Source organism: Chenopodium album, chromosome 5 (genome assembly GCF_948465745.1).
Source record: "Chenopodium album chromosome 5, dcCheAlbu1.1, whole genome shotgun sequence".
NCBI classification, from domain to species: domain Eukaryota; kingdom Viridiplantae; phylum Streptophyta; class Magnoliopsida; order Caryophyllales; family Amaranthaceae; genus Chenopodium; species Chenopodium album.
In genome coordinates, this window is record NC_137838.1 from 9,998,816 (window position 1) to 10,016,832 (window position 18,017).

The 18,017-nt window shown below is 35.1% G+C and overlaps 1 protein-coding gene and 1 pseudogene across 1 annotated transcript; both read right to left on the reverse strand.

Moving 5' to 3' along the window:
* Positions 1-3,616: 3,616 nt before the first annotated feature.
* LOC145630385 (spliceosome-associated protein 130 A-like) lies at positions 3,617-8,750 on the reverse strand. The gene is made up of 4 exons (XM_081682647.1): positions 5,691-8,750; positions 5,037-5,528; positions 4,284-4,784; positions 3,617-3,660 (listed from the first exon to the last, which is right to left on the reverse strand). The coding sequence occupies exons 1-3, from the start codon at positions 8,682-8,684 to the stop codon at positions 4,647-4,649; spliced, it is 3,624 nt and encodes a 1,207-aa protein (XP_081538773.1). The 5' UTR covers positions 8,685-8,750; the 3' UTR covers positions 3,617-3,660; positions 4,284-4,646.
* Positions 8,751-10,695: 1,945 nt separating this feature from the next.
* On the reverse strand, positions 10,696-11,626 carry LOC145630386 (calmodulin-like protein 3 pseudogene; annotated as a pseudogene).
* Positions 11,627-18,017: the final 6,391 nt, after the last annotated feature.

Consider the following 18,017-nt stretch of genomic DNA (forward strand, 5'->3'; position numbering starts at 1 on the left):
AAGTGAAAAAAAAAAAAAATATCTAGAATTGATTTAGCTTTAAGGGTTTTTGTGATGATAGGACTTTGCTAGTTAAGCTAGTTGACATTTGCAAATATGTAGATTGTGCGGCTATGTTTTGATGTGCAAATACTAATAGGGTTATGAGAAAGATAATGTTAGAAAGTTTAATTATATTGATGTGATTTTATGAGTATATATAGTACATTAGTAAGCAATATAACACGACTAGATACATTAAATTACTTGTCTAGGTACATTAGCTAAGAATAAGGGATATCTTTGACTATCAACCTAAAGAGTTAATCAAGGGATTGCTAACTATAAACAATATTAATATATATGATTTGATCAAATCCTTTACACGTCCCCCGCAACATGGACGGCCAAAGGAAAAGTACAATCTTGTAAAATGAATGTTCTTGATTGTTGATTGTCACTTCAAGATGTTAGTGGTTCTTCAATTGAGAGTAGTACATATCAAATTGGGAGTTAAAAGATTTTTTTTGAAGGAGGAATTGCATGTGTGTGAAGCAGGGTAGGAGTTTTTTTTGAAGGAGGAATTGCATGCGTGAAGTAGGGTAGGAGTCTTTAACTCAAGGAGGGGGGAGGGGAATTGAGAATTTTGATCATTTTTATAGGAGAACTGGAGAAGAATTACATTTAGTATATTGAAAGAAAAGAGTTTGAAGATTTCCATAAAACTTTGGAGAAGTGAGTTTATATTTGGCAACAATTGGTAGATAGACTATGTAAGCCAAAAGGGGATTGTTTCCCCTTAAGAGGGGGGGGGGGGGGTTTGGAGAATTGAGTTTATGTTCGACAACACTTGGTAGATAAATTATAGGGTGTCGAAAAGAGATTGTTTCTCCATAAGAGGTTTAGAGAAAAAAAAAAAAAAAAAAAAAAAAAAAAAAAAAAAAAGAAGATAATTACCATCTCTTGGTATATGAATACGGGGTGCTAAAAGAGTTGAGAGGAAATTTGATTCGGGTTTAAAGCTTTTCGAGAGGGAAGGTAGCATGAATGAATATGGTCACTATCATGATACCATGATAGAGTTATGAGAAAGAGAATGTTGGAAAGGTTAATTATATTGATGTAATTCTATGAGTATATATAGTACACGAGTAAGCAATGTAACACGACTAGATACATTTGATTACTTGTCTAGATATATTGGCTAAGAATAAGAGATATCCTTGACTATCAACCTAAAGAGTGAATCAAAGAATTACTAACTATAAACAATGACAACAGGCTTCAAAAAAAAAAAAAAAAAAAAAAATGACAACAAATATGATTTGATCAAATCCTTTACACATACACACCGTAGGTTTTGTATGAACATCTTGGGCATATAATTTGCGCGCATACACACACAAATGCATGGAAAAAAAAAAGTATACAAATACAAAGAGTTCCAGCTAAAATCTTGTTTTAGTGTAATCTTATTACTAGTATTTGGGTCCGGACAATGCCCCGGGTCATTGCATATATAGCTAACCATTTATATACATAAATTTAATTTATGAATCAATTATTAAATCTTGTAATTGAATTTGTTATTATTGTCTTTCACTAAACATCAATATATTGAAGTATAACATAGCTTGGTGGTAAGACATTGAGTGTGTTGAATTGGAGATCGCATGTTCAAATCTCGCATTGGTATTTTTTAAAAATAAGTTGATGGCATGCATAAAATTAGAAACGAAATGAGGATACTGACACGTGTCACATATAATCAAGAATCAAAATGAGGAGAGTGACACGTGTCACATATACTGATTTAAAAACGTCTTTTAATATATGATATAGATATAGATTTCAATAATATTATGGTTTACGCTAAGATTTGGTTTATGAAATGTCTTATCTGAAACCACATTTTGTCATTTCCCACCTAAAAGGCACCTGATGATATGAAATATATCGAAATATATACTCCGTAATTAATTTTGTATTACTCTATTAACTTACATGGTGGCATGGTGCTATATGACTGCCGCTGCGTCAGCATTTGGCCTAGCTTACCTACATTGTCTCAATGATTTGGATTATGCTAATTACTGTAACTTTTAGACTCTTAATTATAGAATTAATGATGAATTTTGTATAGTAGATTAGTAGGACGTGATTCATGTGATACAACTTAGTCAATAAATCATGTGTCATGTGACCCAGCTCAACTTTTTAATTAGGGGTTTTTCCCCCAAGTGGTTGAATAGTTTTGATATCTTGTTATTGAAGGATCTTCTAATATTGCAATAATTTACTAATTCTTGTCTGAATCAGAATTAAAAAAAACATATATTTTTTATCATTTTGATGAAAGTTTTAATTTTTGTTTATATGTGAACAAACATCAATCATTAGTTATATATGAATAAAAATTATGGCAATTCTCACATACGTAGTATTTGAAAAGTACATATTGAGATCTAAAAAAACTGATCCATATTCGAGTATTCGACTTGAAACCCGATCTAGACCAGATACTCGAAGGCAGTGGCGGATACATCATACATGGGGTTCAAGTTAGGTCAAAACATAAAAATTAATTCTTATAATTTTTTTCCAATAAAATTGCTTTTATTTGTAATAAATGATTGATGCATTTTACACCCGAATATATATATATATATATATATATATATATATATATATATAAAAGTTTCAATCAAGTCAAGGACAAGCCTTGATCATAGCTTGCTTAACATTTTGCAAATCATGTGTTATAATATAATATCCTTAATGGAAAATTAAATATCCTTACGTTACATATTTCAGAGAGTGAGATTACACGACTATAATAATTGTAACAAAGGTTATACGAGATTACGAGGTTAGAATCAAGGAGAGAATATCTGGGATCAATTCAATTAGTTAAAGGAGAATATCATGTACGATTTTCATGATACCATCAGAAAGCTATGATCAACGATCGACCTTGACTTGATCAATCCTTATTGTTATTTATAATCGTAAGTGTTAGTTGCTCTTAGGCCAATTGTTTTTCATATCACTATCAGCACGTAGCACGTACCTTATATTTATAATCATAAATGTTGCTCGTGTACCGATTGTAATGAAATAAGCGTTGTTGTGTTTGCATAGTGCCGAATGCCGATGAAAAAGTAGTCAATAATATATATATATATATATATATATATATATATATATATATATATATTTTTTTTTTTCTTTTTTTAACCGGTAGTTAATAAGACCATCTCCAATGGTGGACTCTAGTAGTATTTTTTAGGAGAGATAGAGTTGTTTTGCGAAGAATACCAATAAGTTGATATCTAAACTTAGATACTCAACTTAAATCTCAATTGACAAAAATTGTGGGCCTTATTATATTAATTTTATAGTTGTTTAATTTGTTTTTAAATACAAGCCAACAATCCCTCAAATAAAAAAGATGCAAACAAAATAATTGCATATGGTGGGTCCAATGGAAAGTGACATAAGTATACTTAAATGCGAGTCTTATTATTGGAAAATTATAAATCATATGAGTTGCTAAGTTGAGTATTACCATTGGGAGTGAAAAACAACTCAACTTGTATTTTAATACTCAATCCCATATATAAACTAATAGCATGACCCCTAATACTCCGTTGGTCTTAGCATCCAAACTTAGCTTCTAACCTATACGAACAAGAGCAAGTATAAGTACGAGTATATGACTACATGTTAAATATTATTATAAACGAAATTTATGAAAACCTCAAAAGAGTCAAAACCAAGACAAATGTGTGAAAGAGACCTTGTAGTATATTATCTGAACTAATCTAAACTTATTATCACTAATATAATTTTATTTAATCTGTCTAGACTTATTCTATTTTGTATGAACTTTTCAAACTAGAAATGGGTGAAAATAAGGTGGGGAGATTAGGAGAACAAAGTTGTATTATATATGTAACTATGTAATTAATTACTCCGTAGGATATCTCTATGTTAACGTTGTTTTCTCCTACACTCCGACTTGCTTAACCGGATACCTTTCATTCCTTTCAATAATAGTCATAAATCCAAATCAGTAACTACTTTCTAAATATGCTTATTTCAGAAATTATTGATAGTTTTCTGCAATAGTGTCACAAAAATAGTTGCCAGAGCTAATTGCCTCCAAAATACCAGCAATGCTAATTGCCAAGCAGTCACAGCAAAACAAACCTCTTGGATGTACTATACCTCACCCAGATTAGTGAGTGTGCAATAAATTAAAGCTAAAGCTCAATTACCAAATAAATGTCTTCTAAGAATACCTTGATTTCACTTGTATCTTTTTTCTTTTTCCCAAGAATCTCCTTTAACAGAACAAACTGATTCGAGTTCAATCCATGCTAATCCCTGATGACACTATTTGCAATGCAAGCTAGAAGTTGCAGTGTCTGTTTATGTGTTACTCCGTACAATGCAACACACAGTCAGAGAGCATAAATATGTGTTAAAGAGCAATTACAGCAAGATTTCTAAACCATGTCAATTTGTGCAAAAAAAGCTACACTTTGTCTTACCTTCAAACAACACATGATACTTTTCAGAGTGTTATCATTTGAGAAAATAGGGATGCAGTGAACTCTCACACAATGACACAGAGATCTGTATTACCTTCTAAGTGAACTACCTCAAATTATTGTATTTCGGATTTGTTCAAGTTTCTTCAGAATCTCCACAGGACTGCTGTACAATTCATCTGCAATTTTCCTCTGCATATCCATTGGCAGTGTAGGAAATTGCTCACATAGATCACCGTCGATCACACCCTACACAATCATTCATAACATATATACATTTGTCAAAGAACTATCAGTTAAAAATCGATCATAAAGACTTGCAGAAACTAACACCGAGTGTAAAATTAAAAAAGATGTCAATCACTTGCTGCTAAGTGGTCCGCCATCTAAGTCCTTCCCGCTAGACCAAGTCAAATAAAAAGAAAAGATCAGATCAACTACATGAAAAACAACAGCAGATAAGGCTAAAATAAGAGGAGAATCAGGATGTAACAAATTAACCTTAACAGGAAGATATGCAGATCTGTAGGCCATATGATCTCTGCCACACAAAGGAGGATGCTCTTGCCTCATATGCATCTCCAAGTGAGAAAAGAAGTCAGCATCATCGCGAGAGGCAATAGGAAGAAATGATCCCACGCTTCCCATCATAGTACCATAAATGATGCATTCTCTGCCACCAGGGGCTAGAGACGCCTTCTGCAAACTTGATACTACATCGCCAACATGAAACTGGATTATCTCCTCCACTTTTTTAGGGTCTCCATTGAGCATACTCTTCTTTTTAGATTTTTTCCTACCAGTTGAATCCTCATCAATCTCACTGGAGATGTCTTGTGGAAGCTGAACAAAGAATACATTTCCAAACTTGTCAGCACCTGCCATTGTATCAAAATCTATATGCTGTGATGCAGTAAGCCATCTAGGATAAAAATCATCGGCAGCTATGTAGAGCTCGTTCATGTTCCGTCTATAATAGCAATAATGGAATGACTGCAAAACGACATAATAAACAAGTCAGACAAAATCAAACACTGCCAAGTAGAATAAGGAAAATATGCACATTCATGAATCATGATTATGCAAGTAGAATAGAAAGTGAGCAAATTACGGCCATTCATATTAGCAAAACTTTAGAATAAACAAACAGCTTACCTCCTGCATGTCACCTACATAAATACGACCGCCATAGGTGTGTATAGAAGTAATCGTGCTAGGAAACATCTTGTTCTCACATTTCCTGAGCAGTCTCTTCATGCCTAAGTCATAAAGCCTAAGGACTGATCCAATCCCTGCAAGTAATCTTCCCTGAAACTGGCTAAGAGCCAACGGGACATCATCGACTTGAGTCTTATGCAAAAGCTCCAGTTTTTCACCATCAACAAATTGATAAATGTGAATATATGCAGCATCAAATGATCTATTGGGGGAGAATTGGAGCGACTTAGCTGTTCCTACTGCGAATAAAGTCCCATAATCCTTGTCATGGAAATTAACAGTACAAATGCTAAATGCAGCCTCATTATCCTGAAGCTCCAGGCAACATATTGTTTCCTCTGTTCTTGGATCAAGGACTCTTATGCACGAAACCCATTTTGCTTTCTCTAGCTTTGGATAACCATACTGCTCATCAGATACCTGACTGTCATCATCTTCATGAGCATTTTCCATTTCAACATTACCATTATCATCCATTCCAGTCCTGAAGCATTCCTTTCGTGCAGCTTCACGTTCTTCAGCGGTTAATGCTCGTTGATCACTCTCAATGATCACCAGAAGTTTTTGCTTGGGATGAAGCACAAATTTCCTAGGTGTGTATCTTAAAGGGATTATAGTTTGACTGAATGTTTCACCAAGCCTCTCAACAGTAAACACCTTAAGTGAATCTGCAGCAACAGCAATTACACCCTCTGCACATTGACCAGATGAAAAAGAGGCAGCAAATTTAAGAGTGTTGCTTGTCAGACGTCTTAAGAGAAATTGTCCCTGATAAATGTATCCGAGCCAAGGCCGGCTTGATAAGCATAGTACAGCATGCTGACCTCTAATAGTTATTGAAATAAGTTTTGGAGCTTTAAGTCCTATAAATCGGGAATGAATATCAGAAAGTTGACCAGTTACCATGTCCACAACTGTTCTACACAACATACCATTCTGCAAACCAGCATTTAGGAAAAGATTGGCATGATGACCAGCACCATCCTCGGTCCCTGTCGATGCTTGAACCTCGAGGAATAGAAGAGACTCAGGGGGCGAGAAAACACTTTGCATACTCAGCATTTGCATACAGTCGTTTGGATCCAATGACATGATGCGAATAAGATTATCATAAGTTCCAACAGCAAGGAAGCGGGACCTTTCCCTTCCTGCTGGAACTGGGGCAATGTCTAAGCACGCTACATCTCCTTGCATTTTGCATTTCTCCACTTCCATTAACTTACCAGTAATATCCACCTCAAAGTAGATGAGCTCTCCCTCACTCAATGCAATGACAGCTTGATGACTGTTGTACCCGACCTTAACAATTTTCTTTTTTCCTGGGGTACTCCACTCGTTAATGCGCCCATCTTCCCTAATGTTCCTAATACCACTAGGATAGAATTGGATAAGAGAGTCATCACCCATCAAAACTACAGCAAGAGAAGGAGTAGTATCCAAAAATCCACTATCACTAACTTCTTCAACTGTCTCACCAATTGAAAGTACAAGAGTAGCAGTAGTAAAGGAGACTACAACATAAGCATCAAATTCATCATTGACATTTTTCTTGATTGTCCAAACTCCATTTGGCACACCTGGAAGTGACGAGGTAGCCATTTCCGTAATTTCTAAACCAGGCCTCAGAATCCTTAAAGATGAACGAGGACCTTGACCACAAAGAGCATATATCCGTGGAGTTTCTTCCTCAAAAAGATTAACCACTTTCATATCCATTATTGGCATTAAACTGTGACCTATATCAACTTTTACTAGGTTCTTAAGCCTCCTAGGTTGGAAAAACACTGGTCGAAAACCTTCCTCAGTCTCTAATTTTGTCATCCTAGCAGAGGAAGACTCAACATCAGGCTCATCTCCTATGTCCAGAAACTGATACAAAGCATGATCACCAAACTCAGAAGCAGCAAACAGATAACCAGGCTTAATAACACACATAGAACACGTTACAGGAATCGTATCAAAGTACTTAATCTTCAACTCCGAAACACCCTCATTCCCACACTCTAAAGTGACCTTAAATACATCACCATACTCCGACTGCAGCAAAAAGAACGGCATAGACTTATGCTTTACAGCAGACACTATCAAAACCCCGCGTTCAGCAGGCAAATCCACCCTCCTAGGAATCAAACACCTAACATCCGGATACCCTTGATTCTTATAAATCACAAAATTCTCAGCACACACTAACACCCCACCCGGCCCATCCCCGCCTCCAGGCACAGGAACAAGCATATTAGCCCCATTATCAATAGGTTCAGACCATTTTCTTGAAACATGGTTAAGACCAAGATCAAGTTCATAGAATGTCAAATGTTTCTGAGCCTCGGCTGCAGCCTGCCCTGTACAATCCTTATCAACCCCACTATAATCCATCTCAATCGCAGCGAAAACCGGGTTATCAAACCCACAATCAACCCCACAAATAGCATAAGTTATCATACAAGACTTATGAGCCTCAATAGGAGATGAAATAGTCAATCTAGCACTAGAATCCCTGTTCAAAACATACACAAACTTCTGTTTTTCACAAGCTCCTACCATAACAGCCCTCCCTTTCGGATCAACACCCGAAAACTGACCCGGAACAACCCGACGACAGCCCGATTTCCCAAAAGTTTCCTGGTGAATTTTATCAAAAGAATTGGTGATTTTATTGTATTCTAGGATTACAATACGACCAGAATCAGAACCCACAACAATGTAGTCTTTTTGAGACCCAGTAAGCCGAAATTGAGTCAAAGAACGTATAATTCCGAGAATTTCGACGGAAAGTAAAGTATGGAGTTTACCATTGTCATCGACGCGAAGAAGGTCGAGGAGTTTGCCACGAGAGACGGCGATTTCTGGGTTTTTGTCGCCGGAGAAGTTGCCGGAGATTGCGGAAGTAATTCCGGTGGTTTTTTGGAGGGTTAAGCTGTAGAGAATCATGGTTAAGTGAGAGAGAAAGGAAGGAAGAATGCAGGGTTTTTGGAGAGAGAATGAGGAACGTTTACAGAAATGATAAACCCTTAATTTTTTTGTAGGAAGAGGATGATTTTTATTTATAGTTTTTGAGTAGTAGTAGTATTATATGGACTTGTGTCCGAAGATTATTCTCTTGGGTAATGACGTAATGTAACTTATGTAAGAGCAATTGTAATGTGGAACCTCGGTATCCATGGGCTTATTGGCTAAATGGCCACTGGCACATAACCTTGTGCGAATATGGGATATGCATATGAAATGGATGACCGAGATATTATATATATCACGAGCGAGATGGGAATGGATCGAGTAATCTGTTCTTTTATCCGAAAAAAAGTTAGTTATAGTTTACATGATCTACCCATTGATTCCGAAAATTTCTATAAAAGGTAGGTTGCTAATAGAGTTTCTTGTTTATGAGTCTGCTAATAAATAGTCACAATGTCATGTACTTACATACGCTAGTGCAAAATTGTTTTTCACTCAAATAATTAGATTGATGGTAATTTGAACTATTATTAGTTTGCAATAATTGTATTTGAATAACGAGGTAAGGGAAGTAATTTGTACAAATGAGTAAAAATTTGTAAGACTAGTAGAATGGTAAGCTATTTGTATATGTTCAATATTCAAAACAAGAATAAGCATATTAGCTTATTAAGTAGTAAAAATATAATTTAATGAGGCTAATATTGTGACTGATTTTAGTTATAACATTGTACTCAATAATGAACATTACAATATGAATACCCGTTCTCCCAAACTCTTCTTTAGGCCCCGTTCACTTCACCTTATTTTTGCTAAACTAAAAATATTTTTGCTGAACTGAAATTATTTTTACTGATTTTCTATTATATTTCTTTTTAAGTTTACTGATTTTTATTGAAATGAAATTATTTTTATTGAACTGCAATTATTTTTGCTAAACTGGATTTATTTTTACTAAATTGAAATTAATTTTTAGTGAATTGAAATTATTTTTAATAAATATTATTTTTTAAGGTGAAGTGAAAAGGGTCTAAGTGTAAAAAAGTAGAGTGACTATTGACTCTATTGTGTAAAATTAAGCTAGTACGGAGTAGTAGATAATGGACCAAGATGGACTTTTGCCAAAATAATGGACCGACCATTTCGAGCCCACTATATAAACTTGAGGATTTAAGGTTAGTTGCACTATGCATGCTTTTAAATTACTTGTTGCATAAATCTAAATAATCCATTCAAATCTCTATAATTACTTGTTGCTTGATAAAAGAAGAACATGGGAAGATTGGGAACTATAATTAAACAACGTAGAATTATATTAGAAAATCCCTTGTGCAAAACTGTCAAAAAGAATCTAAACATTAAAAAGGAATCAAAGAACAAAAGAAATTTCTAATATTCCTATCCACATGCATCTCTTTATTCTAGGATCGATCCTTAATTAGTTTGACATTTCTCAATCCATTGATCTCATAATTAACCATAATTGCATGTTTAATTAGTTAATATGCGAAAATTATGCAAAAAAAGGAAGATTGATTTCCCAAGAACCTTTTCACAAGGTCTTGTGCTCTTGCCCAATTAAGCTAAAAACTTCATCAACATGCGTATGTACATGTATACAATGTGATTTCATTTGCGTTTTTAATGACCGTGAATGCCTAGCTACCAATTTTATGACTGTCAATATATTAAGAAGTTAAAAGCACGGATTCTTGTAGTGATAGATGTCATATAATAACCACCTAGCTTAAAGATATTTCATTAATTAATTTTCTTCTAATACAATCTCCAATATTCAAATGACTCAAACTAACAACACCTTACTCCATCCTTCTTGTGATTCCATGATAAACCACCCCAACCCACCCATATCCGATCCAAACTCAATCCGATACCTTTAGATCCAAGAAATCCGATGAACGAACTCATGATGTAAACACTAAATAAACATCCAAAAATAACAATCACAAATCAACAAGAAATAACATTACACAATGAACAAACATCATCATATATACATACACCAACGGTGTTCAGTCTAATCACCACAAATCAAGCAATAATAACAATGAAGAAATCAAAGAACTAGCTAGCTAACAAATTTAGCTAGCAAATCATGTTCTAAACTAGCTAAAAATTAATTAAAAACAAATTAATCAATTCAAACTAGCAAAACCACCTTGTTTCATCATTTTCTTAAACTCTTTAAAACTAACCATACCATCACCATCCACGTCAACTTTCATGATCATAAGTTTACAATCCTCCAAATTCCTCCCTTGGTTAAGTCCAAGGGACCCGAGAACGGACCCTAACTCATCAACGGAGATGAACCCGTCCCCGTTCTTATCGAACACGTTGAACGCCTCCTTCATGTCCTCCTCATCGGATTGAGCATCAACCTCACGTTCCATAAGAAGCGTGTAAAGTGTCTGAAATTCTTTATTGTCAACACATCCGTCACCATTGACGTCGATTCGACCGATTAGTTGTGTAAGGTCGGAGTCAGGGATAATGATCCCCATGTTGGTAAGTGAGTCACGTAACTCCCCCATTGTGATCATCCCGTCACCGTTGTGATCAAACATTTGGAATACTCGCATTAGCTCTACCGCGTCCATTGCCTTTGTGGACGGCGGTTGTTGTGGTTGTTGTTGTGTTTGTTGTTCGAGCGGTGGCGGCGAGGGAGAAGGGGAAGGAGGGTCGAGTGGAGGGATGATGGAGGTGGTGTGAGTAGTGTTTGTTGTGGTAGGGAGGAAATAAGAGGAAATTGGGGTGTTAAGAAGGGAAGGGAAAGAAAGGGAAATGGTTGGCATTTTTTGGTGGGTTTGTTAACAAGTGTTAGGTTTTTGAGTTTTTTGTTTTGGAGAAATGATTGTGAGGCAAAAGATGTTATGGTTTGTGTCCTATAAATGTTTGTGGGGGTGTGAAAGGTGGAGGTAAGGGGGGTATTAAATTAGTGTGGTTATTTATTTAGCATTGAAAATCAAGTCAAAAATAAAATCAGAGGTGAGAAATTAAAATATATGATGGTGTAGAAATGTGGTTGGTCGGTCAATTATAGGGACATTATATATAATAGTATAATACGGATGTCAGCGAGATGTCAACTAATTTAGTTAGTTAAATTATTTCTGCTTTTTTGGAGAATTTCAACGCACGTTGTTATATATTTAAAATATGAGATCAAATCTTATTTATAATACTTCCTTTTATTGCTCAGTTCAATCGCTCTTCATCTAAAAATATATATATATAATTTGTCTAGGAAAAATAATATATATAGTGACATTATTATAGAAGATGCATATATAATAATCTAATTTAGAAATAATATTAAATATATTTATGTATCATAAGTAGAGTCATGTAATGTTTGTTCTATAAACCATTTAAAAATGCACTTGCTTGTCCTTAAATTTTTGTACAATAAATTCAATTATTCTTGAGATATGTCTTTATATCTATCTGAAATTATATACGGCATCAGGTGTGTCCTATCGAGTTTTATTTTTAATATATTATATACCGCTCATCAAATTAATAGTAATACAATAACATACTCCGAGGACAATAAGTCACATTAGTAATACTTAATTTGAACATATGATTCTGAAATTTTAAATATTGAAGAATTATACAGATTGACGACATATAGTGTCCTGAAATTTTTATTCGTCACATTATCTTCTACTGAGGAGTGATTAACTAGCAACCTAAATAGGTTTTCTTAACATAATTATTAAGGTTGTAAGTAATTCACAACAATATATAATATCATAATCGTCAATATATTCAAGATTAAGCTTGAAATAGCTTTTAATTTGTGGTTAATTCACAACAATGGAAGATATTATATGTAAGTAATTCACAACAATATATAATATCATAATCATCAATATAATATCAAAAATTTATGACAGGCTTGCTAAAAAGTGTGGTAATGGTTGCTGTCAATGGAAGGTATAAACTTCAAATAAACAAATAAAAGAAAACGCGTTGTTATAATTGTTAATTAAACAAATAAAGGGATACTATTATAATGTGGGGTCAAAACTTAGCTAATATGTGGGGATCACCAATTAATTAAATTAATTATGATAATACTCCGTATTATGTTTGTGATTAATGAGTTAGCTAAGAGAGAGTGGGAGACAGAGTGAAAAGGTAGTTTATTGTAAGAGGTGACCGTTGATAACGGATCTAAAATATAGAGACGTTGGAGAATGTAACATGTAACCATTTTTAAAAGACAGTTGGTTTGGTTTTGGTTGAGTATCTACACTACAACTTTGCCGCGTGATTGGTGTTGGTTTTGACTGATATAACCTCCTTTTATGCTGGGGTGTGGTTAAATTACAACCTAATACATTGTCTTTTCAACCTCATTTTGCGTACTCTAGGATTATTATTACATAGGGACTAGGGAGAATTAGTTTATATTTACATTAGAATAAGGATGTGTATTCAGTATAGTATCCCGATTTCATATTTTGAGCCATTTTAGGATATTATTTGTAAATTTGCAAACAATATGAAATAGATGTAGTATATATTTACATTAAGATAGTCATTATTCAAAGTCGTTACATTCTAAACGCGTTAATTAAGTTTGTATACACGAGTCTGCATACACTAAGCTAGTGAGTATCTAGTGAGTGTGGTGATGGAATGTATGGGTATGTAGGGAATAGCTAGGGATGATAGTTGAAAGGAGAACAAATATGGAGTTGTTCCTACTGTACATAACATCTTATAAATTATTGAAAAGTATTTAAAATTTAATACTTCCTCCGTCCCTTAATACAATGCCTCTTTTGAACATTTATTCCTCACATAATAAAGAGAAAGAGGCATTGTATTAAGGAACGGATGGAGTACTAGATCTCAACTAAGTCTTTAAATCTCTTGTTTTTTTTTAATAACTTTGAAGTGAAATAAGTGTTGGAATAAGCAAAGAAATAATGAGTATTGGCCCGACCTGATAACCAATGAAGTGATTTCAAAAAAAAAAAAATTAATAATGATTATTTTATCAGAAATTAACAAGCATATTTGTAAATGGCAATGAAATCGAAAATGATAAATTTATCCAATTCAAATTGATTTGATTCAACCTGATCAGATTTATCTAAACGATCCAATTGTTGCCTCTACCTATATCCACGTACATGTAAGTCTTTGACCACACATCTCAAACAACTTCCCCTAAGGCTATATTTTAATGTTAATTTACGTACAAGAGGCTAGTTAATTAAAAGGTGGGTTGACTTTGAAGCAAAATAAGTGCTGGTGAGAAGAGGGGCAACAGCGCAACATGCATAGTGATAGCAGTTATTTAGTACTCAATCGTAGCAAAGATGATAATATGAGTCTTTCACATGAAAGAGTTAGCTGGAGTTGATTTATGACAACAAAGTCCCAACACCCCCCATGCATGCACACATATTCTTGACAGATCTAACGCGTTTTATCCTTCTTTTTTGGTGGTAGCTGTAACTACACTTAAAAGATTGTTTGTACAAAATATTTTTGTTTGGTATACAAAATCTATATTAAAAATTATAATCGGAATATTCTCAAAGATTCTATTGAAGTTAAGGTTAAATCATTTATACGAGAATAAATACGATTATGGTTAATAAGCAGTGGCGAATATAGGATTTCCGACATACCATCATTATTGATCACTTGTGAAAGTTAAAAAAAAAATTCCAAATGTTGTTAATAATTAATTTCAATTCAAAAATTATATATATATATATATATGACCAAGTTATAATGAGAACCAACACTAAAATAAGAACTAGGAACTAAATCTAGACCCTTAGATCATGTTAATCGGATGGCTCACATGCTTCCCGTGTCATTAATGGCATTTTTGTAGTATTTTAACTTTATGAATTAGTTTCCAGTTTTATTTCTCAAAAGTAAATGAAAATTTAGTAAAAATAAATGAAATCAGTCTTAAAGTAAATGAAATTGTCTTTAAAGTTAAAAAAACTGGAAAAAAAAGTTTGAAAACAGCAAAATTACGAGAATGCCATTAATGAGAGCGGGTGCAATATGAGCCATTAGATGGAGTGCGATCATCAATGGCTGAGATTAGTTCCTAGTTCCTATTATTCACCTTGGTTCTCACATGATCTCAATTTATATATATATATATATATATATATATATATATATATATATATATATATATATATATATATATATATATATATATATATATATATCACCAAATTGATTTCAATCTAAAATAGGATACAAAAATCCATACTACAACCAAATACTCTGTAGTACTTAAAAGTTCAATTTTACATGTTGAAAGTACTACAAATAACATGTAACAAACAAATAGTACTAATTATGTTAATATATGACGGTGTAATCTGGATGCTTTCTCTCTCTAGGAGCCTAGTCATCGGAGAGTATCTCTAAACACTTTAGTGTCTGGAGCTCCGGGAACTTCCTCCTAGCAGGGAGCAAGCAAGATTATACCTTGAATACCTCTTAGTATTTGTAGGTGTGTTCTGTCGAGGTTCTTTTAGTCTAGTTAGTTCCGTTCCTTCAAGTTAGTTTCAGGTTTATGGAGATGGAATGCGATTCAGTCAAGGAAGGACAGTCCAGTCAAGAGTTAGATTTGGTTCATAGGTCGGTAGTTAGATTAGATAGTGAGGGAGGTCAGGTAACAGCAGGCATAAGCAACTCGGATCAGGAGATGGAAATCATACAAGAGCAGGAGCAGAGTTACATAGAGTTGGCTAATAAAGTATGCGAGCCATCATATGCTCAGGCAACTAATGGGTTGGTACACAGTCCCAAGAAGAAAATGCTTAGCTCATTCAGAGAAGCTGTAACAAAGTCCTCGCAATGGTTTAGTGAAGCAAGGAAGATAGTGGTTGCCTCACAAGAATGGGAGGATGAAGAGGAGGATACCACAAATCACATACACGCAGTCAAATTTGACAGGGCAAAGCTGAAAGAATTGAGAAAGCCATGGAGTATGACTTTAATTGGGAAATGCTTAGGCTTAAAAATCAGAGCTGAATTTGTGAATCAAAGAATACAACGAATGTGGAACCCCAAGGGTGGAGTGGAAGTAATTGAAATGGAAAATGGAGTTTTCTTATTTCGCTTTTCTTTACAAGATGATTTGGAAAAAGCGTTGTTCGGGGGTCCTTGGTTCATTCTTGATCATTACTTAATGATGGCAAGATGGAAGCCCAACTTTCGACCATCATCCGAAAGCTTCAAGAACATCTCTGTTTGGATTAGATTTCCTGAACTTCCGGTCGAGTACTATGATAAAGAGGCGTTGTACAACATTGCAGAGGTTGTTGGTAACCCAATTAGAGTTGATTACTCAACGGATAAAGTCAGTAGATGTAGATATGCAAGAGTATGCGTCGAAATTGACATGGAGCAACCTCTTGTTACAAGGGTGTGGGTAGGGAAGGCATGGCAAAAGATTGAATTCGAGAAAATCCATAGCCTCTGTTTTTATTGTGGCATAATTGGGCATACAAGGGAACAATGCAAGTTGAAGAAACAACTTCATGAAAAGGAGAAAATCAGGGCTCCTGAAACTTACACGCTAGTGCTGGAGGGTAGCAAACATACGGATATTTTAATGGGTAATACTTCAGAGCACAATGAAGCTACGCCTAATCCTATTGCTGGGCAAAAAGATATTGAAGATAATGTAGGATTGCAGCAAGAGGAGGAGGGGGTCTATGGACCTTGGGTGATAGCAACACCAAGGAAAAAATTCATAAAAAAAGATGATAAATATAAAAAGGAGGGAAAGGTGGAGAAAGACAACAAAAATACAAAAGAAAAATATCAGATTGAGAAAAATAAAGGGAGGCAGTCTAGGGATACTAGTAGCCGCCAAAATAGGAATAAAAAAATACAGTGGGATATACTGCAAGTAGAAGAGCAGGAGGAGGATATTATAAAAAAATAATGAAAAAAAAGGGGAGCATGGGGAAGCAGCGAAGGAAGGCAAAAAGAAGCAGCTTGAATATTTTCCAGAAAAAACATTGAGGTTGAAAACTACCAACACTAATGGCAGCAAGGTCCCGAGAACGAAGCAACAGGTTCCAACAAATGCCGATTCAAATTCAACGGCCAATGCAATTGCAAAGCCAATGCATATATCCCCTGGTAACATTCAATCTAATTTCATCCCTATCATTATCCCTTCTCAACAAACCACTGAAATTGCCAAAAATTCTCAAAGCCATGACAAATCAGAGCAAGAACACTCAGGAATCGGGGCAATCGGAACAGCCAAGGGAGCTACCGATACTACCCAGACCATCACCCAACCTCATGAATGCGCCACTGAGCCATCAAACTCCTCGACTCTCACCATACCACCCCTCCCAATTCAGCCTCCTATCACCATCAATAGCACAGACTATAATCCCACCATACCCATCGTTCAAGAATCGAACCCCATCCACTCTATCCCGGGTCTCGAATTCATCACAAACACACCATCTCTTCCCAACCTTTCAAACACCTCACCTATGGCCGGTATTGAAATTAACCTCAACACCAATCGAGAAGCTGAATATCATCGAGGCGGGTATTCGAATTATGATGAACCACACCACTCCACCCGTCCATCCAGACTACGAAAGCTTGTTCATCCCTACAAAAATACCCCCAAGAAATCCACCAATTTTACCTCTTCAATTGACAAGTCAGATTCTAAATTTGATGGAGAGCAAAAATTTTATGGTAATTTTGGAGTCGCGAAAGGAGATAGTAGGCTTCGAATTAGGCTTACACTATGCGAGCACCGGGAATTTGATGCAGGAGATTCGAACGATAGCCTCCCCATTGTCAATGGAGGACATATGGGCAATGGGGAAGCTCGATCAATGGAAGGATTGGGGGAGGTTGTTCCCAACAAGGAACAATCACCATGAGCAAAGTAAGGTGATTTTTCCCGAATTTCCATTTCCTTACGTTAATATGAAGGCCATTCTATGGAATGTAAGGGGTGCTACGAGTAAGGATTTTTCTCCTCATGCTATCGAGGTAGTAAGATTGCACAATCCGGAAATTTTGTTTCTCCTTGAGACGAAATCGACGGATGAAATAGCTGATAGGCTATGTAGAAGACTGGGTTTTGAAGAATTCAATACTATACCAGCGCAAGGGCTAAGGGGAGGTATATGGTTGTTTTGGCGCAAGCCTATTGTTCTGATGGATATTGTGGCTGATCCACCACACATCCTTCATGCTCTTTTTAAGATATCTCCTACCGATCCCGAAGTTCTCATTACCGGA